Source organism: Electrophorus electricus, chromosome 25 (genome assembly GCF_013358815.1).
Source record: "Electrophorus electricus isolate fEleEle1 chromosome 25, fEleEle1.pri, whole genome shotgun sequence".
Lineage (NCBI taxonomy): Eukaryota > Metazoa > Chordata > Actinopteri > Gymnotiformes > Gymnotidae > Electrophorus > Electrophorus electricus.
This window is the reverse complement of record NC_049559.1, coordinates 1,233,796-1,255,000: the sequence shown is the minus strand read 5'-3', so window position 1 is coordinate 1,255,000 and position 21,205 is coordinate 1,233,796. Positions and strand designations below refer to the sequence as shown.

The 21,205-nt window shown below is 51.1% G+C and overlaps 1 protein-coding gene across 10 annotated transcripts in view; it reads right to left on the bottom strand.

Annotated features, from left to right (window-relative positions):
• The window catches only part of sema5ba (sema domain, seven thrombospondin repeats (type 1 and type 1-like), transmembrane domain (TM) and short cytoplasmic domain, (semaphorin) 5Ba), a 91,859-nt gene that overhangs the window by 34,193 nt on the left and 36,461 nt on the right, over window positions 1-21,205 (bottom strand). For 9 of the 10 annotated variants that reach the window (XM_027024396.2, XM_027024394.2, XM_027024403.2 and 6 more), the window contains 6 exons: window positions 15,752-15,992; window positions 9,095-9,194; window positions 8,850-8,895; window positions 1,089-1,151; window positions 168-266; window positions 1-19 (listed from right to left, as the gene is read on the bottom strand). The exon at window positions 1-19 is cut by the window's left edge and continues 195 nt beyond it. In XM_027024396.2, the coding sequence (XP_026880197.2) occupies window positions 1-19; window positions 168-266; window positions 1,089-1,151; window positions 8,850-8,895; window positions 9,095-9,194; window positions 15,752-15,938 (514 nt within the window). In that variant the 5' untranslated portion in view covers window positions 15,939-15,992. Of the gene's footprint in view, window positions 20-167; window positions 267-1,088; window positions 1,152-4,231; window positions 7,329-8,849; window positions 8,896-9,094; window positions 9,195-15,751; window positions 15,993-21,205 lie in introns of those variants that run through there. The other variant, XM_027024404.2, reaches the window with a different exon arrangement.

Here is a 21,205-nt window from a genome sequence, read left to right as displayed (position 1 = left end):
TGTTGCTCAAATTCCCCACCTGAGGGCGGAGGGGATGGGCAGAAAAGCCAGAAGGAAGGAAGCTTGTGGATGAAATCTACGACCTAGAGAAGGTTGAGTGTGTTGTGTAAATAGCAGAATAATAACTGTCTCCATCGGTGCGACGAGGCATCAGTGACATTACTCACCTCTCTGGTAATGCAAAGCGGCTGGAAGGCGTTGGTGCCGCAGGTCATGACCTCCGTCTTGTTGACGAGCAACACTCGGATGTAGTTCTGACACTCCGCCTGCAGAGGGAGTTACCACCGTTGCAACTGCTGCTGCCCCACACAACACCACACAGTCCAGAACCCTCACGACTGATCTGATCTGGCGCCCAGTAAACTAACGACCGCACATCAGTTACCACGACTTTTAATTAAATGTTCAGGATGAGATGTTCCTTCCGAGAACATCTAGGAGTAAAAATGACGTCACGTCAAACACAGCGGAGCGCGGTTCACCCCACATGGATGTCAGTGTGTGCTGTGATAGAGCGGCATATGGCACGCATTAGCAGTGCAACATCACACGGTTCGGGCTTCCCGCCTCACGCAAGAGCGCCTCTCTGCTGTTCTGTACTTCATCGATGCTGAGTAATTGCCTGGCAGGTCACAGACGCGGGCCGTGCATCTCGAGGAACTCGGGGGAAACTACAATAAACAAGTGGGTACTGAACGCGCCAGGTCATTTCTGCTCACTGTTTCTGACAACGTCTGTACCAAAGTTAAAGGAAGGAGGAGGTCAGTGCTGTATGAACACATACTGAGGTCAGACATGAAGACCAAGCTTCACAGAGAAGATCACATTTTCTGCCTGAGTGTTTCACTGTTTCTTAGCTGGACCAATTGGAGCTCTTGTTTGGCATGCTGGTATGTTAGCCAAATTTATTTACTATTCACAATGCAACTGAACTGCAGCTCTGCCCATGAACAAGTGCAGCACAGCTCTGTGTCACACGGCACCCTCTAACAAGCCTGAACAATGCTCTCTCCCCCAGCCAATGGGCTGTCAAGCTTTTCTGAAAGAAATGTTGCTATTCAGGAGGGTCGCTGGGACTCCGCCGTTACCTCGGTCTTCCCTTTGCTTTGACAGGACCTCCTGGTGTCGTCGTCTGGGCCCCATTCGGTCGCCTAGGAAACCAAAAATAAACGTTGGAAAGCGACTTGCAGCATTCGCCGGTCGCCAGCGGAGGTTCGGCGGCGAGACAGGTTGCGCAACCCCGAGCGGCGATATTGCGCGTGGTCGGACGCGGGAAAGGGCATCGCTGTTATTAAGGTCGCTTTATTGTGTCAACAGCATAATAAGTGCGGCAGCGGCTCCAAACCGGAGCGTTAAGGAAACGTTTGGAAGAGCAGATGAGATTTGCATGTAAATGCTCCGGGCGGGCCGCGCGTCGGGCTCTCCTCCTTTCAGATGCTTGCGGTCCTCTTCCTTCACACAATTACTCCCTTTAAGGCGGCCTGCGCGGTGTTCAATTAAGGAGGCAACACTGAGAAACTGAAACAGTCCCCACGAGAGGCCCGACGAGCTAACACACACGCGCGTACACACGCATGCGTACCTTCGCCGTACATGCGCAGCTGAGGTGTGATTTAAGGCTTGCAGGCTGTGGTCTTTTTCCGCTCAGCCACTGCGGTTTCGGAGCTCTCGTTTGGCGCCGTCTCTCCTAAAAATAGCCTCCCGCCTGGCCCGGCATGTGCGCGAGCACAAGAGAGGTTGGCAGGGAGCGGAGAACAAGCAACGAGCGCTTTGTGTCTCGCTCACGTCTCGCTCACGTCTCGCCTCTCCTCTGTTCTCCACTGGGCACGACGCTCACCACTCGGGTCCTGGCACTAAGGGGCCGTTCCGGCTCTTTAGACTGGGCTCAAAGGCTCAGTTGTCCACAACCCTATCCGCCGTGTCCCGCCTTGATGCAGGTCGCTCGGGCCACGTCGCAGCGGGGGGCGACCGAAACAGGGCAGACTCATCAAGGTGGGACTGCAGAAGCAGCTCCGCTTAAAAAATGAAAAGAAAGAAAGCTGCTGCTGGAGAGAGAGAGAGAGAGAGAGAGAGAGAGAGAGAGAGAGAGAGAGAGAGAGAGAGAGAGAGAGCGAGAGAGAGAGAGAGAGAAAGAGAGAGAGAGGGAGAGAGAGAGAGAGAGAGAGAGAGAGAGGCTTGGTGAGTGTGAGAGAGAGAGAGAGAGAGAGAGAGAGAGAGAGAGAGAGAGGCTTGGTGAGTGTGAGAGAGAGAGAGAGAGAGAGAGAGAGGCTTGGTGAGTGTGAGAGAGAGAGAGAGAGAGAGAGAGAGAGAGAGAGAGAGAGAGAGAGAGAAAGAGGCTTGGTGAGTGTGAGAGAGAGAGAGAGAGAGAGAGAGAGAGAAAGAGGCTTGGTGAGTGTGAGAGAGAGAGAGAGAGAGAGAGAGAGAGCGAGGGACAGGGAGGGAGAGAGAGAGAGAGAGACAGAGAGAAAGAGGCTTGGTGAGTGTATGAGAGAGAGAAAGAGAGAGAGAGAGACAGAGAGAAAGAGGCTTGGTGAGTGTATGAGAGAGAGAAAGAGAGAGAGAGAGAGAGAGAGAGAGAGAGAGAGGGAGGGAGAGAGAGAGAGAGAGAGCAAGGGACAGGGAGGGAGAGAGAGAGAGAGAGAGAGGGGGACGGAGGGAGAGAGAGAGAGAGAGAGAGCGAGGGACAGGGAGGGAGAGAGAGAGCGCGAGGGACAGGGAGGGAGAGAGAGAGAGAGAGAGAGAGAGGGGGATGGAGGGAGGGAGAGAGAGAGAGAGAGAGAGAGAGAGGGACGGAGGGAGGGAGGGAGAGAGAGAGAGAGAGAGAGAGCGCGTGTGCTGCCTTAAGCCCTGTCACACTGTCAGGCTAAAGAACAAACAGTTACTCCTCCTTGCGGAGCAATAAGAACACAATTAGAGCCAGTAATGAAGCCCCATTTATCTGCGATCTGATTTGATTAGCGCGAGCGCGCCCGTTCAGCCCGTGCGCAAAGGGCACTCTGCGAAACACGGAGGTGAACAAAGTCAAAGCACTTCGCAGCGAGCAGGAGACTCCACGACAGCTGCCGTGTCCCTGACGGCGCTCCCATCCTGAATGGGGCTCGTCACTTAGCGCTCGTCACCTTCTCCACGCCGCTAGCACTGGCTCAGAGTCCAGCACGGCAGGATGACATCATGCTGAACATTCCCCTGCCACTCCGAGACACTGAAAAGCTGTTTTTTCAACTTGCCGTGTGTGTGTGTGTGTGTGTGTGTGTGTGTGTGTGTGTGTGTTCGAGGGGTGGTGGGTTGGTCGGGGGGGGGGGCTGTTTGTGACAAATGCCTTTGCGGTGAGTCATGGCTCGGGTCGTTACCATCCAGTCCGAGAAGCAGCTTCCAGAAGAATCCATCAGCTTAACCCCCGACCTTCACCATAGCAGTCGGCCTGCTCTCGCCAGGCTGGAACAGCGCCAGCACAACGTTGCCCTTCTGAGCGGAGGGCCCTGTGAAAGGCCACACTGTGGGCCGTGTTTGGCTAGGCCCACAATGCAACGGCTGGGACTCTGCCACTCTTGGGGGGGGGGGGGGGGGGGGGGTGCGTGTGTGTGGGGCACCCCCAGGACAGGCATTACATTCTGAGGAGAAACAGTCTGACAAGGTAATGCAGATCTAGAGTGGATATATATAATTATGTAATTGCCTGTTCACTCAGAAACTCTGGTAATTAAGGACACCGCAGAGCCTCTTAATGCTTTGAGCTGACGCTGATTTGGTGTTTTGATTATTGCTTTTATCTGTCACATACTACAAAACAGTGCTAGAAATAATACAGGACTGAAGAAACACTGAATAAGTGGAACACGGTACACAGAAAATGTAAAAAAAAAATATATATATATTTAAAAACAGTTAGTAAAGGACAGTTAATGACACCATCTGACGCAGCAACGTCCAGCTCTGCTGTTTCGTCTAACGGGTTTTTCCTGACCCGCTCCTATAAGAGGATGGGAGCACACGTGTGTGTGTGTGTGTTTGTTTATCTGCAGTGAGTGTTTATTGCCTGCAGTGATATGTGCTTGTTTGTTTGTTGTCTGCAGTGATGTTTGCTTGTTTATTGCCTGCGGTGATATGTGCTTGTTTGTTTGTTGTCTGCAGTGATGTGTTTGTTTGTTAGTTAGTTAGATGGGCATGTTCGTTCACTGTATGTTTCTTCATTCCTCTTTATTCATCCAGTGCGTGTGGTGATCACACGTACCGCGCAGTAATGCGTGATGTGCATCACTCTCAGTCTGCCCTACAATCACGTGGCCCCTGAGGAATAAATAAAAGTGCTTTCCAATCGAATTCTCCAACTTTTTCAGCTCCAAACATTTTGGCCACATTAAGCACTTGGCCTGTGGCGGTGTAGAATAAATGATGTCATGAATTTGTAATGCAAGAATAAAATAGTCAGAAATTATTTATACATTAGCAAGACAGAAAGATGATGTGTTAAAAAATTCCATTTAGCGTGTATTAAAGAAATGCAAATGTGTTGGGTACAGAGAGCAGGACAGATGGGAATTATGTGTTATCGCAGTCTGCTTCCACTGATAAGGCTATTGTTCCTGTCACACACGACAAATATCAGGTGTGACAACTAATTATGATACACACGAGGGGACCACAGGACATCGCCAGTGCTTCTGGGTACCCGCTACCTGTAAAGGCGTGTCCACTCTTGGACAATTTGCCAAGCGGGCTCGGTAAGCAATTCAATTCTGTGGGAATATTAAGCTAAAATGCTGTCCTTAAAACTCTTCCTCCTCTTCCTCATCAGTCAAAGGAAGAGTACAGTGCAAGTAAAGCTCAGCGTCAGAATGGATTTCACAGCGCAGCGGCCGGCAGCCTCGACTCTCCACGACTAGACATCCATCTCATGACGATGTTCAATACAACGCTGGATTTAGGACTGAATTCCTAGCATTCTAATTTGTGTTTAAAAAAAAACAAAACAAAAAAAAAACAAAAAAAAAACACTATACCACTCAACTGGAGGGCAGACTCTCATTTGCATATCCATTTGCCTTGTGTCTGATTAAGGTGCAGAAACTCCACCCCCATTGCTGACTGGACTGAGGGGGGGCTATCCATCCAAACAGTGAAGCTTCAAGGTCTTTAGGCTTCAATAGGCCGCCCCGGACACCTCCCAGTTTCGTCCTTTAACAGAGTTCCCTATTCAGCCGACCCAATGCCCCTGCATTCAGAAGTGTCCTGAGAGATGTGACAGGACTGCCAATGGCCCTGCCTCATTGTCCCGCAACACAGGGATCAACACAAGGGGGCGCAGCTGCGCACGTTTTTAACAACTCCCCCACGCCACTCTGCTCCCGCCACATGCTTACGCGCTGCCACACACACGCGCACACACACACACACGGCCTCTCCTCATGGCTTTGTGCAGCACACCCACTCTGCACTGGCCATAGTCAACAACTGCCCTGAAAAATGGAGTCAGCGTAGCGTGTAGGTGCCTGCCCTCTGAGAGGCGTCTGAGTGACAGCTGCATGCGGGCGGGTGCAGAGAGCAGGAGGGCCACGGGGAATTATTAGAAGCTCCACGGCTCAGCTAGGGGCTGCGCTTTGGGGTTGAGAGAAATCCAGAGAGAGAGACAGAAGGAGAGAGAAAACGCCTCTATGTGTTTATCTGCCGATCGTTCCTTCCCCTTCACTGATGAATGATGAATATCATTTCTTCATCCCTCTTTCTTTTCATCTGGACATCTCCCAAGTATTCTTCCAGTTCGTGTCCGGGTAAACGTCTCCGTGCGCATCTTCACATCGTGGACAGCATCGCCCCAGGGGCTCAGTAGCACAGGAAGGCTGGGTGGGTGGACGTGTTGGTTTGAGCGAGGCACACATGGCCCCGGCCAAGTCCCGCTCACCGTACCGTAGCAGGCAGAGAGACTCCGGTTATTCCTGCTCGCATTCCGAAATTCCAACGGGATCCCACCTCGTCACACAGACTAGACGCATCTGCTGACAAGCAGCGTGGAAGTGGTCCTAAAACACGTCTGTTTGCATGTACGGAGACGAACACCGAGAGACGCTTTTCCAGCGTTGCCTAAGAGCGCTCCCTGCTGAGCCCTTCTCTATAATATCCACCCGCTGACAAACGCCGCATCAATAATGAAATCTGGGCAAATTAGAGGAAAAATTAATTAGCAGTTAGCTGAATGAAATCAGGCCTTCATCTCGTCAGACTGTGGGTTCGGAGGGTTGAAATACGGAGGCAAATATCGGAGCAGTGTAGCGTGGCCCCTTTTCCATTTGGAGAGAGGGTCCACCAGACTCTGAGCGCCTGGCTAAAGCACGTCGGTCATCGCGGTTGCAAAACACCAACATACCAAATCGGCACGAAACCAAAAGGACCACTGGAATCCCAAACAACCTGGATTCCCAGAGACACCCGCCGGCATTCCCGCTGCGATCTAGGACTTCCTGCCGTAACGGACACAGCTGAGGAGGGTCAGCACCTTTTGACCAAAGAGCTCCGACCTTGCAGCTGAAACAATGTTTCACGTCCTATTGACTTTCAAAACAGGGGCCTGCTTAGTCAAAGGACTTGTTCCAGCTCAGAGACAGGCAGTATAACTTGATTATCTACACTTGCCAAACCAGTTAATGATTGATGGTGAACCTTCACGTGTGCCAGAGAAAAACTGGTAAAACTTCTGTGCTTTTGCTAACGGAGCATATAAGAATTATGAGTGGTTATGGACATTCTTCAGCAGACGAGAGAGTGTCTTGGCATGCACAGGGAAAGAACTGGTTCAGAAATCCAACTTTAGGTTCGAAATGTGCAGTTGATCACTGTTGTCAGAGCAAAAAGGGCTCGTCCCGGGTGAGAGGTGCGCGAGCCCACCAGCTCGCGGGCGAGCCCGGGTCAGCAGCACACCGGGTCCGGTTAACTGATCTTGCTTCCGCAAAGCATGAAACGAGCAACACACAGTGACGCTTTTTCAGCGCGAAAGCGAGGAGGGTATTAGGCCGGCTGTCGTTATAATATGGGGTTTGTCTGAGGACTAAACATAAAATAACTGTACAACTCAATTCCATGAGAGCGTGGAAGCAACTTTAAGATATAAAAGGAAAATTCGCAAAGTAAAAAAAAAACCCAGAATGGATGTCCCCTCTAGCGTAGTTCAATCTGGATACAGCCCCGAGAGTTCCTGAGATCACGCGGTGTCACGTGGAAGGGGAGAGTGGTGAAGGATCTAGAACGGTCACGTTTCTAGAAGAATCCGCCGCGTGTCCGCTGCGACCGTGTCTGTGCAGTGACCCTCATCGCAGGTACAATTCTTCTCTCCTTTCCAGCTCGCGGCGACGCTCGCGACGCCTCACTTTGGGGTCCGGGTGCACTCATAAAAGCATTCGGTGGTCCACGTTTAAACTGCCACAGAGGCTTAAACTACCGCTCATCAATCGCACAGAGAACCGCGTAAACGAAACCCGAGGACGACCTCGTCGTGACCTTCGCCCTCCTGACAGCTTCAGAGCTGTGCCGGGACCAGACGCTGGGCTCTCGCTCCGCTCCGCTCCAGTGAGGCAAAAGTGATGGAGGTGAGTTTACTAACCCAGCAACTGGACTATCGTCATCTTTAACGCACACACATGTGCGCGTGGCACAAGAGGTTCGCCCGAAGCACTTTGGCCGGCCAAAAAAAAACGCTGACTCGCTCTGGGCCAGAGCTCTTGGCTACAGTCACCCGCCACTTCCACACTCTCTCCTAAATGGGAACAGCCGGCGCTCCGAGGAGGAGGGGGGGGTGGCTGCTTCCCCGCGGCCCGGCTGCGCGTTTGGAGAGGAGGCGTCAGCACTTCTCACTTCGTCCAGCTCGGGAGAAGTTGAAAAGGCTCCCCTCTGGCCCTGCGGCTCTGCTGCCCGGGTGCACGTGCTTGGCACCGGGACGCGCGTTTCGGAGATGAGCTGGCGCCCGCCCGGGTCCCGTTGCGGTGTTGGCACTCGCGCTCACAATAACCCTAATGGTGTGAAGGCAGGCAGGCATGCGGGAGGGAGGGAGGGAGGGAGAAAGAGGGAGGGAGGGAGAGAGAGGGAGGGAGGGAGGGAGGGAGTAACAGGACGTTTGTAGGTCAGGCGGCGGACATGACGAAGTGCACGCCGTGAGGTCAGGGATGAGTGCTGCTCGTTGTAAAACTCGCACTGATTTGTTTGTCCGAGCACCGCACGCTCTTCCTCTCTGTCGGGCACCCGGACACGTCCTCCCTCGGCGTCCTCTCTCTGCGCTCATGGATTTGGACTCTGGTGCGGCCCGTGAGGCTCTAGTTAGTCCGAACGAAGAAAAACCCGTCTTGTTTATCACTGGCTTTGGTCCACCCACGGGAGCGCTGCGCAGCTCCGCAGCCCTGGGCGGAACGGAATGCCGAGACCGAAATGAACTTTCTCCATCGGGGCGTCTTAGTGACGCCACCGGAGTCACGCCGGCAGAGAGGCTGGCGGCCACTGGACCGGCACGGGGCATCCGTTCCACGTTACTACGACTCTCACCCTCCCTGGAGTGTAAAAGCACTGCAGGGCAGTTGATGCCACCTTCCCTTCCACTGTGCCAAATTTGAGGTCTGCTCCATCTGCTTAGCCCCGAACGCACCCACGCGCCGGCGACGGGACAGTGGCGTCCCGGCCGGCCTTGCGGCAGTCGCTCGAGAGGCGCGCCCAGTCGGTCCCCACGCGGGGGAACCGGCCGCTCCCTCGCTGGACCCTCTCTCGGAATCGATATCCCAAGCTTCCCGCCTTCCGAGAGCCTTACGGGGAAGACCAACGCGCCACGGGGAGCGAGACGGAGCTGTCGGTGGGACGAGCAGCTGCCTGCTTACCTGTATAAGGGAAATGTTGGTTAAGTTCAGCCGGAAGAGGTGGTTTCTGTGGAGGAATCGGGGAAAGAATAAAAGTCAGGTGTTAAATACCAGCAGGACATCCGAAGTACAGCCTTTAAAATGTCAGCGGGTCTACAGGGCAGGAAATTCATCAGAATAAAAAGAAGGCGCTATAATCGATCGATTTCTGGCACACGCCCGCGACCTGCCCTCTCACACGAGTGCGGAGGTGAAGGGGCCGTTACCTTGCTCCTACGATCAGTTCGTTCCGGGTGAGGTCAAGGGTGAGCTGGGAGAAGTCCCTCACACCCGGCCGGGAGAAGCTGGAGATCCAGGAGCTGAGCGCTGAAGGAGGAGAGGACAGTAGACAAAGGTTACCTAAGGTCAGCGAGTCAAACAGGTCTGGCGGCTGTTGTCGAGTGCGTGCAGACTCGTGTAAAAACACGGAGAGTAGCAGAGCGATTTAAAACAAAACAAAACAAAAGATGGCAGCAGGCCTGGGGAACTTTGATTCTCCTCTGAAGCCTCCGTTGGACGCCCGACGCCCGCATGGTGAGAGACCTGCGGATCCGCTTAGCCGAAAATACTGTAGCAATTGAGAGCTAGCCAGTGCACCCGGAGTCTGTGCAAATGATTATTGGAGTTGGGAATTTAAACCTGGGCTTTGGCAACGGGCTCAACCCAGAGTCCTGATGGGAACCCAGTGGAGACGTACAAACGCTGGGCCGCATCATGCGTGCTGATCCTAATCCAATGTGACACGTTCAAAACTTTCCCGGAAATGCAATGAACGCTAGCACCGCACGACACCGGCTTCTGCAAATCAAAAACAATTCTACCTTGGCAGATATCATGGGCGCGTGTCAGGGTCTATTAAAAAAAGGGAATAAAATAACACAGACACAGCGTTATGTAAAAATAAAGAACCGTTTGATCTCCTGTGATCTTAATGTGGCTTACTAAATAGGATTTCGATGTGAGGGAGAATGAAAAGAAATGTTATCTTTGAAGTAAGACCAGGATATTGCAGAGTTCACGCTACCTGACATGGCTAGACTGAGAAATAGTTCCCTGACATCATATAATTTTCATCTGATGCTTAGAATGCTAATAACCCCACAATAGCGTTCATATGTTGCTCCCTTGAAATTGGACGGAAGGGTTGTTTCTTTTTCACTGCAATTTCCAGCAAAACTGGCAGCTTTGTTAGAATGCAGTTTCGCTCACACTAACAAATCCAACGCTGATGTAGTAACACACCACATCCCTCCTGGTGCGTGTCAAACTCAAACTCACAGCTGAAGTCCCACGACAAGCTCAGCTGTACGAGTACAGGTCAGAACCTCAGTGGAACCGCTTTCCGGGCAAAACGTGTCAAAGGAAACTCTTTGGGGTATTGCGGCGCTCTGGAGAGAGCCGGTCGTCCAGATGTTCGGGTCGAGCAAAACATTCCATCGGTCACACGGGAACGCAAAGTTAGCAGGATGTCGGACTTCCCACAAATTTGCAGCAATTTCACCAGCGGACGGGAAAACAGTGTTTCATCCCATGATCGGCGTGGTAATAAAACAGGATGTTTCTAAAGCATTGCCAAAGTCTCGCAGGCGTCTTTCTCAAAATGACATAAGAAGAGTGGAGTTATATGGTCATGGAGTTTCTCATCCACATTAGAGGTTTAGCAACTTGTCAGCTTTAACGGGGAACTGGAACCTCAAACATGTCTGACAGGACGTGATAATATACTCTTAAAATCTGTTCGGATTGAGCAATCTTCTTGACGGATTAGTAGATTAGTAGATTGGGCAATAAAGGGATGTTACATTAATTCTATTTAAACTTTAATTACTTTATTTAAATTACCCACAAACTGAACTTTTCGATCACGTCAGCACAGAGGTATGTGTTGTGGTAGTGGCAGGTGGAAGACAGGCAGTTGGTTTTGACAGACCTATAGTTGTTCGAGCGGTACGTCTCACCCTCCATCCCGCGGGCTCCCTGCCCTGGCACGGCTCGAGGGAGGCGTGCCGCGACACGCCAAGCCTCCTTCCCTCCCCCGCGTTCCTCGGGAGCGCAACGGAGCGTCCAGGAGTGGAGGAGGGTGTGTCTCTTTCTCGCATGCACGTATGCCGACAGAACCAGTGCCGGGCCGGCGGGGCAGCTCCGTGGATCGCACGTCCGTAACGATGAGCCCTGGATTGCCCGCGTGCGAGCACCACGCCGCTTCAGCCCCGAGGAGAGAGGTGGGAGCCTTTCACAGCTCGGAGGAGAAGACCCGGGGTTGTTTGACTAAAGAAATGCAGAGTTGCGCCACCAAAAAAAAAGGCTTTCATATAACTCATAGGCCTAACCCAAATTCCATCATTTATAAAGGCTGCACAAGAGCACTCTAAATGAGGCCAGAGCCCAGTGAATTGCCTGAGGCAGCCTCATGTTTACTCTGGAGCTGGAAAGCCAATCGCTCGCTCTGAAAGACGCTTCGCCCTCACGTCCCCGCCTCTCCGCGCCTCCCGCCTCCCGCCTCCCAAAGTCCGGGTACTGGCAGGGAATGGGAACGCACGCTCTCGCCCCCATGGCTCCGGATTGTTCTCTTCCGCCACTCTGACAGAAATAAACACGCACCTCTTCATTTCTTCATAAATAAACAAATAAATAAAGATCGTTCGTTGCATTTCCAACGCCGACTTACTAGTGCCGTCTGCCTCCTGGATCCAGCGGGGACGCTCCCGAGTCCAGCAAGCAGCAGAGAGGAAGAATTCAGGCAGAATCGGTTCAGCGCACGCGCCCCACGTGGGACGACACCGATTCCCGTTGGACCACACGCAGCCGAAGCTGCCAGCCTCCGATAAAGAGCCCGATCACTTTGTTACACTGAGCTACAAGCTCCTTAAAACTCACACTGCATTCAACCTTAATCTCTGGATTACCAACCTGACAGGAAGACGTTTGGCAAAGCAATAAACCGCCGTGTTTCCACGGCGTCTGAGTGCCACTGGTGCTGGGTCGCGTCGCTGGGCCGTTAAGCCTCTATTCACTCTTAGCGACACAGAGCTTAGATGCTAAGATTGGTTTTTAAAACATTTTATTCAGCAGTTACCAGCAGTGGCCACGTCAAGATGTGTGTTAACAATCGTGTTATTTTTCCACTTTCATTTGATTAATCTTCACGGCACCGCAGCCCCAGGTTTCAAACGGCACAAACACGCTCGTTAGCTCCCACAGCATTCAACAGCATACGGTGCTGTTTGTTTGTTTGTACACAAAGCTCTTGCACTTAAGCCGTCTTGGCTGACCTCTGTCCGGAGGTGTGTCTGGGTGGACGTGGACGTGGTGGCATATTGGGCGGTTTGAAGCGGAGACAATCATCCGGACCCGAGGTGGCCAAGACTAGACAGGGCAGCTGGGAGACAGGACCTGAGTCCAGGTTATGCGCCGCACATAATCCATAACCCATGGACTTTCTAAAAAATATTATCTTAAAAAAAAAAAAAACTTTTTGAAAGTTTGAAAGGTGTTTACAGAGCATGAAAAGTTCAGTGGAATTCAGGGGCACTTGAGATTCAAACTCCAAAAGTCTGCATGTGTGCAGCAGGTTCAAGGCAACACCAAGGTCCATATTTAAGTATTTAAATAGCTGATTAATTATACAAGTCCCTAGTAACGGTACGTCATTGTAAGTGACTTGTCAGAGTTCCTTTACTGGTCAAATTGAGGGAAAGGGTGTGGACAGCATGTGGTCCCGACGCCACCAGGAGTGGACAGTTCCTGTGACGCCGGTGCTTCCAGCTCAATGACACTTACTTGTAAGTAACAGACAAGTAAGGAAACAGAGGATTTTAAAATGGTCTGAGAGCACCCTGCAACTGGCGAACACTGCCAAGCAAAGATTACCACACCCTCGGATATGAGGCCATGAGAATGTCAGTTAATCTGATGTGTAAAAAGAAAGAAGACACAACACTCGGCCTAGCAACTACCCGCACCTCAGTGGAAATAAGATGGTTGATAAACAACAACACAGACGGATCCCAAAAACACTAGCACGGTCAGGCACGTGCGGCGCGAGAGTTAAACGGCCGAGCCCCCGATAGACGGAGCTCTCCCTCCTCGTCCACTCTTTCACAGCATGCCGTCTTTTCTCTTCTCTCTTCTCAGAGGAGAGATCCGTCTCTCCCTGGAACAGCCAGGATCTTATCAGGAGAGTCAGTCTGCAGCTTATCGGAGCAAATACCAAATTTGCTTTTATTTTGTCTCCTCGCCCGGCGCCAGATTTCCACGCACTCTGCGTCCCCCCGGCGGTCCACTGGCTACCGCGGCAGCCCCCGGGAAGCCATGTTGCACAAATCTAAATCCTACCAAACCGATAGGAGAGAGAGAGAGAGAGAGAGAGAGAGAGAGAAAAACGATGAAGAGCTGGAGTAATGTCACGGCAGAGAGGAGGGAGTGGAAACCGGCATGGTGGGAGGGCGGTCCGCGAGGGCGTCTGCCGGTCAGGGCAGCCAAGCAGGGGACTACAGCAAGACATTCAGACACATCTGATATGTGCCCACTGTGGAAAGAGGCGGTGGCCCACCGTAGCGGCAGCCACGGCGACCGAGGGCGAAAGTAAACGCCGCCTTCACGCCTAAACACGGCTCACGGTGAGTGAGGGAGCTGAACGTCAGGCGAGACGTCTGGATCAACGCACAGCCCCCACCCGCTCCGTCTAATCACCGGGAGACGGCGCGCAGCCTCAGCGATCCCGTTCCCTGCTCCTCTGTTTGCGTAGGCTCTGCCATGCAGGTGACCGCATCATGACCTACGGGAGAGCAGACAGCAGTCCAGACAGTCAATCTTGGGCCAATTACAGTAGCTAGCTGTGGAAGAGAGACAGTGGGCGGGGCAGTACTGAGCACCGCCCCTTCGACGCGCACACGAGCAGCGTCCGGATAAACGGCGTGCCGTCTGGAGTCGGTCCTTGAGAGTGTGGAAAAGTGCATGTTGAGCACCTGCGTGGGCACTTAGCGTCTCCACTTCTACGGGGGGGGAGCGGGAGGACGACTCTGACTGCTCTTAACGACAGCAGCTGTCCGCAATTTTCTTGCGGCGTGCCGCAGCGGACGTCCCTGCGCTCCGAAGCCACGGAGGGGTGGGGGAGTGAAACGCAGCAGCAGACAGGGGCCTGAATCGGACGGCTGCGGAGAGAATGTGCGACATGGGCTGCAGTGTGGAAGAAAAACAAAAACAAAAACAACAATACCAATAACAACAACCTCTGCCTCTTCACAGGACGTGGGGGGTTTTAGAGCTTAGAGGTCTGTTCTGTGATAACTAAAGTTGTTCTCACCCTTGCAGGGACAGAGACAGATATGGACAACGTAGGTAAATAAACAAATATAGCAGAAGCAGACATAACTCACGTTAAGGGCAGAAACAAAACCGTGCCCTGGTATGACGTCATTTAAGCCCGATCCCTACGGAGGCCGCACCCTGTCGCGTTTAACCGGCTCTAAACGGGTGAGGACCGGGCCGGGAGAGAGCGCAGGCCTCCAGGACCTCCAGGTGTCCGCTTGCCCCGGCCGGCTGAGCACCCCACTTAGAAACGCCCATCCATCAAAGACACTAATCTCAGGTCTGACTGACACCTACATTGTCCCGGGACTCCCATACCACTGCTCAGTCATAAAGGACAGCTTTAAGATGTTCTGGGAATTTCTATACAACTGGTTAAACACAAAGGGGCGTTTTTAGGTGTGCTGGCCTGCCGCACAAAGCCGGTTGTTCGGCTATTCTTGCCATGAAAGCAGAGCCAGAGTGCTTTCTCCTTTGAGGAGCGACCGTGATAAAAGGAGTGGCCTGAGTGTGTGGGAGCAGGAAACCAGCGAGGGAGATCACCTGGCTCCTGGCGTTCTGGAATACGTGCCACGGGTTACTAACAAGAAGCGGCGCTTCCTAACTCATTTCAGATATGTTTCAGCGCTCTTGGTTGGGAAAAAAAAAACAAAACAACAAAACCTCTCATTTTCACAGATACGACACAGACCTAAAAAAACAACCACCTCCGTTTTTTGAGAGTTCTGGATACAGCGGGCCTTGGGCGACGTCCTTACGAAGTCCGCTCCAGGGTTGCAGACTCGCTGTAATATCAGACCTGCAGCAGTGTGTTTTCATCACACCCTCATAAACAGTCCAGCGAACGCTTGCCCATCGCCGGTGGTTCATCTTCCATGCCGCCTGAATATCTGTATCTGCCATCCAAACAAATCTCTCCGGTTTCTTGCCGCGGCATGCATCTTGTTTCCTGGAGTGCTGGCGCGATTCGGCGAGGCGCCCCGCCCGGTTTGCTCCCCTCGTTTCCGTGGCACGGCACTTTGACAAACGGGAAGCGTTTATCTCCCATGGCACCTGGAGGTACACCCCTTCTCACCCGCAATCGGCAGAGCGCACGGCCCAAGTCTGGCAGCGCCGAGAGGACAGAGACTGATGAGACCTTCGGGGAGGGTGGAGAGGCGCGAGTACCCCCCCACCCACCCATCCAGCCTCATGAAACCGTCTCCGATTTCTCAAAGGGACGGCACTGTACCTCCAGAACACCCGGCCAGCCCGCGGCGGCTCTGCTACGAGAAGTAGTAAGATAAGTCAGGAGCATGAAAGTTAACACGAGCGCGGCGGCCTGCTCTCGAGACGAGCTTTGCTGATCTGCGCCGTGCCTGCAATTCCAACAAATCTGAAGGTGGAAAAAAAAAAAAAAAAAAAAGCCCTCCAATGCTGAAAAGGTCATACAAGTGTTAAGGACGTGACTACAATTGGCCGCATGCGGAATGAGAGCACAATTGGCCAAGCATGAATAATTGAGAATTGTAATCTGGTGTGCAACGTGAACGCTGTGCGCGGTGGTGTGAGCGTGCGGGAGGCTCCGCGCTCACCTTGGACAGAGATGACGGGGTGCTCTTGGCGCGCGCACTCTGGCTGGGTCTCGGCTGCCGGGGTCGGGGAGGCCTCGGTGGGGTCGCGGAGCCTCTGGGACACCACCACGGGGACACACAGGGACAGGAGACAGATGACCAGGCCAGCCACAGCCAGGGGAGTCCTGTCCCGTGGCAACGTTGCCATGGTGATGCAGGCCGACCTGTCCTCTAGCTGCCAAGGTGGGAGTCTGGAATGCAGCTGAGAAAGCAGAGGGGGAGAGAGTTGGACATGAACCATCTCTGGAAATATTAGTCCCTGACCTTTTAATAATGGACCGAACGTGAAAGAGCAAAAAAACTTAATTTAACGGCCAATAAACGTTGGGTAATTGGGTAATGCAAGTGGGGGATTCTGGAATGGCACTAGCAGATGCTGGTCTAAGAGCTCACACAGCAAAGCTCTTCGTCCATCAAAATCCTCGATGAATTAACGGCGCTCTCGGCCACACGCATTCACTTGAGCTCCTCGATCAACACTATTGGGGGGGGAATCACGGCTCCTAAATAATTCTGCGCATGGCTAAACACGGAGGGGAAAACGCACATCTGGCTTTATTCTCACCTTTCCGGAAAACGTCCCTATTCAGTGCGGGTCAAACTGTGGGGTGGGGGGCAGTCCCCTCTGCACGGACAGCCATGCTGTGCAGTTCCTGACAGGATGTGAGGGCTCGTCCCGCACAGTTCTTAAATGCTTCAGGACCTACAATATTGGGACTGTGAGCAGGTTTGCCATCATCTCTATTCAGTGCTCCCGGCGACGGCTAGATCCCGAGTGCCCGCAGTTACCTTGGGAGGACGCCGCCCGCCAGCCGCCACACCGAGAGGGAGAGGCACGTGCCAAATGTTAAGTGCCACGATCGCCATCTGTAATGGCAGAGAGCCCCTTAATGGGAGCTGGTAATCACGTCTGAACAAACTAAGGGCCAGTGAGATGTAGTCTAAAATGAACCCTCCGGTTTTATGAACTCGTAACATCGTAACGTCTGCACGTAGGCCGTTATGGCAGCGTAGAGGACACTGTAAAGTTCCCCTTCATTCGTAATGCCTCCTTTTTAATCAAGCTCACGCAAGTCCCCTCTCTCTGATCCGGTACACTGGTGCTGGTACTGGTACATCTGGTACTGGTACACCGGTGCTGTGCTGAGGTTCAGATGGCTGATGCTTCTCCGAGTCTATTCCTCACAAACAGAAGAAAGAACCATTTCCAGCATTAGGAGCTGAGGGTGTACTGTCTGTTCATATGATTTCAGCAGAAATGCAGTGTATTTATAGCCCAATTGAAGCATAAAATTCATCACCATCCAGGTTAATTTACCTTAAATGTTATTAAAATACATGCCCAACTGAGATGTAGAACAAGCTTTGGATTCTGTCATCTTTGCTTGTCTGTATGTTTTTTATGTGTGTGTGTTTGTTATTTTTCCATATAATGTAGAAATGAAGATCAAATTATCAGCTTGATTAAGTTAGCTTGATCAAATCAACCACGTTACCCACAGCCTATTACAAAGTCCAGGTGGTCACTAATTATGCAGAGGTATAGAAGAGGTTGGTACACCACAAAACTAACGATCAGTGGAGATTTTACAGTTCAGATCTTCAGATCAAACCAGTGAGGAAAAAAACTAATTATGAAGAGAAATCGCACTAAAGAAGAACTTATTTCTTTTTTAGGTAATAATTTTAATTGATCTCATTTTTGATTTAATGAGGTCAAAAAAAACCAAACAAACCCAAAACCAAAGAGAGAAATGTACCTGCAGATATGCCCCAACGACACAAGCAAACATGGATCTGACGTGTCCCCACATGGCCAGCCACGGGGTCATGTTTCTGTGACCTCATTAAAAAACACAGGCACAAGTCCTTAAGCTACTGCCCTGGGGCTGATCTTCTATCCAGCCTGGGGAGAGTAACCTTATCCCTTCATACCAGGGAAGACACGGAGCAGGTACTATATCTAGATCACACACTGGGCATGTTTTCAGTCTGGAGAATTTGGGGGTCCAGTGACACTTATCAACAACTAAACACACACACACACACGCACACACACACACACATGCAAGCTCAATACTAGCAAGGTAAGCTTGCTGCTCTGACTTCATTAGTCCCCATCAGAGAGAGTTCTGGTGAGGACAGGTTTAAAACCTATACGCAGCTGTGCACACACACACACACACAACACCCAAGCCGTCCAATTAAGGTCCTAAACAGCTGGTATCGGTCCTCGTCGTAGCATGGGTAGAAGTGCCTCTAATCCACAGTGCCAAATGCTGTGTGCCCACAAAAGTGCCAGTAGCGTGAGCAAGCCAAGCAGTATTCCCAGGAACTTTCTCAGACGCAACGCAGACCACCGCTTAGCCTGGCTCGGGAATCGGGGCGATGAAGAGCGTGGGAAATGAAGGAACCACCTGGACCCCTCCGTTAGACCCCCCGGAGACATGGGCGGTCAATTATCCAGTGTACACTTGGCTTCAGCGAGACTCCTGGATTACACTAATGAATGTGTTCACAGAGTCAACAGCCCCAGGATCAAACGTGTAACCACGTGCCCAGCGCGCGAGCGGGTGCTGGTGTTGCCACGGCAACGGGCCCGACTAACAACTGCAGCGCCGGCATTGGGGTGCACCCGTGCGAGACACAGCCCACGCCTTCGCTCGCGCGGGGCGCCCGGTGCAGGCAGACGGGCCTCTCGGGACGAGGCCGGACAGAGCGAACGCCCCGGACCGCTCCACGTAACGACATGCCAACTGAAAGCCGGGTCAGATGTCAGACGAGGGCATCGGCACGGAGGTCTGTTCTGGAGACCAGATGGTGGCTGGATGTGGTCACAAGTGAAGTGGTTCGTCACATTTCTCTTGTGCTTGTTCTTCTCGAACACTTAGATGAACAACAGGAAGTACAAGCATAAGAGGTTCAGGTGGCGAAACAAGACAAGGGATTATCTATCAGCGGACTTTGTGCCTCTGTTCACAAAGGAGATATGGAGTTCAGTGGATTACCTACAGATAAGAAACTACTTCAAATCTACAAATGCTGACAATTTAAGTCTTCTAAAGGAAATTTTAAAAGTTAAGGTTAACATGGAAACAAATACAGCTACAACAGAGGAAACATGTTCGCTAAAGAGAGAAGGCAAACGGTTTGAAGAATAAAGCGTTAATTGGCAGAATAAATCAGTTCTCAGGACTGCTGCTCTGTCCTTCTACGGGAAGCTGAGTGAAAGAGGGAGGAATTCATGAGTGGGTCATAAACCCACTTCCAAATGCCCCCATATACGAGGGGAGTCAATCACATTCCATGGACTGTTGGGTTGCCAGGTGCGTTGATTTCTCCTGCTGCGACTCATAAACTTTTAGAGGGGTCACCCTCGTTTGCTTCCGTGTCCACCTGCCATGTGGACCACGCGGAATGCTGCAGCCCACTCCGGCTAACACACCACTACTTCACCCAGCCCAAGGGTCCAGACCTAATTACGACTCAAAGGAAACCTCCTCAGCCGAGTCTCATCTGAATCAGTTAAGACGCTGTTTAAATTTCTTCCAACCCTAATAGGGGGAAATCGCTACCCGTGGAGAGCAAGTTTTTTTGGGTTTTGTTTTGTTTTTATCAGAGAAGCAGACAAGCAAATATACTCTGGTCGATGGATGCTTTTTCTGAGTATAGAAAAAGAGCTAAATTCTGATGGCAATTTGGTGAAATTCTGTCTGAAGCAGCAGCACATTCTCCAGTGATTTCCACCACTATGTACAAACTTAAGTGCCTCTGATTAGTTTCTCCAGGGTTTAGGTTTTATGTTGGCTCTTGTAATTAAGTTCTCATAACCAGTAAATTTCAGTCCCTTAGTCAGAGGTTTCTGCTTAGCTAACCTTGTCGTTAGCGCTGTCGTTAGCTAACTTTGTCCTTAACGCCACCACAGCGAGAATGCTAATGTGCTTTAGTATGAAGGGCCGTTTAGGGCGAAATCAGTGAAACACTTATGCACATGCACACTGCTTGCTAAAATGAAAGGACTACCAGGCGCATTGACAGTTGTTTTACACCCATGCATTCACACACATCCACACAAGCATAGTTAAACTATGTTTACGCACCAGTGATGAATGTGCAAGTGTGTGTATATGCACGTGTAAGTTATCATATGCCACTGTAAGCAGTAGGCTTTTTATGAAAATGTTTCATATGTGTGCACAAGTAGTGTGCATGTGCACGTTTCACTAATTTACCCTAAACTGCCCGTCATACATCAGCGCCAAGCTGCTCTCCAGGCACCGTCCAGATCTCATTTTCAGAGAAAGTGATGAAGACCTATTCCTCAATTAACCTGTTCCTCAATTTGGCACAAAATGCCAAACAACTTATCAATTATCCGTCAATTATGTTTCTTTTTGATCACTTATCCTACGCTGGGCGCTGCATACTTGTTATTTTCTTTCCACATCATCGTTACAGATTTAACTGGTAGGAAATGAAATTCTGAAGTAAAAGCACACGAAAACATGACTTGGGTGTTTGTGGAGAGTTTCACAGATCGTCCCCTCAGTCAAGGAATGCTTTGTTTTTGAAACTTGGAGATAGCATCACTCAAAAGTGATAACGACAGAGAACAACTCTACCTGTCACGGTACGGCCCCTCCTCCTAAAGGTCTCCCTCTGTGTGTGTGTGTGTGTGTGTGTGTGTGCCATGCCTCCTCGCGTTACACTACCAAAGCTGGGATAGTTAAGTTAATCATGCAGTTACTAAATCGTTAAGACGCCATTTACAAGTTCAACTTTAAAAGTAAAATCTAGCTTCCTTGATATCCTCGACTGAAATCACCAACTCATTTTGGGGATCACACGTGAACTTAGCTGACGCCAAAAATTGCAAGACAACCACGGTGTCTCCTTCCAACATTGCGACGGCTGCACCAGGTGCTACTCACTCACACACCGGTGCTGGACATGTTACCAACATCAACTGAGAAACCAAATCTACCTGGTTACGATGTAACCAGTGATAAGAAGTCCACCCAACCTTCCACTACAGGCCAACAGGACCCTATTCAGAATTGGTTAAGGAGTTTACAGATTTCCTCTCTAATCTAGTCACTCTAGTAAAAAGAAACATTATTGTTGGTGATTTCAATATTCACTTTGATGGTGCCCAAGACCTTCTGAGATTGGCCTTTAGTTCTGTATTACAATCAAATGGTTTCACCTAATGTATAAGAGAACACATACATACGCTTGACTTTGTACTAACATAGGGTGTAGACAGAGAATATAGTTATACTATCCAGTCTGATGTCATCTTGGAACATCCCCTTTATTGGGAATACCGAAGACTTCTCATTTGTGACTAGGATACCCTCAAACTCCATGGTATTTGTTCAATGACTGAATATTTAGAATCAGTATTCCGTTGTA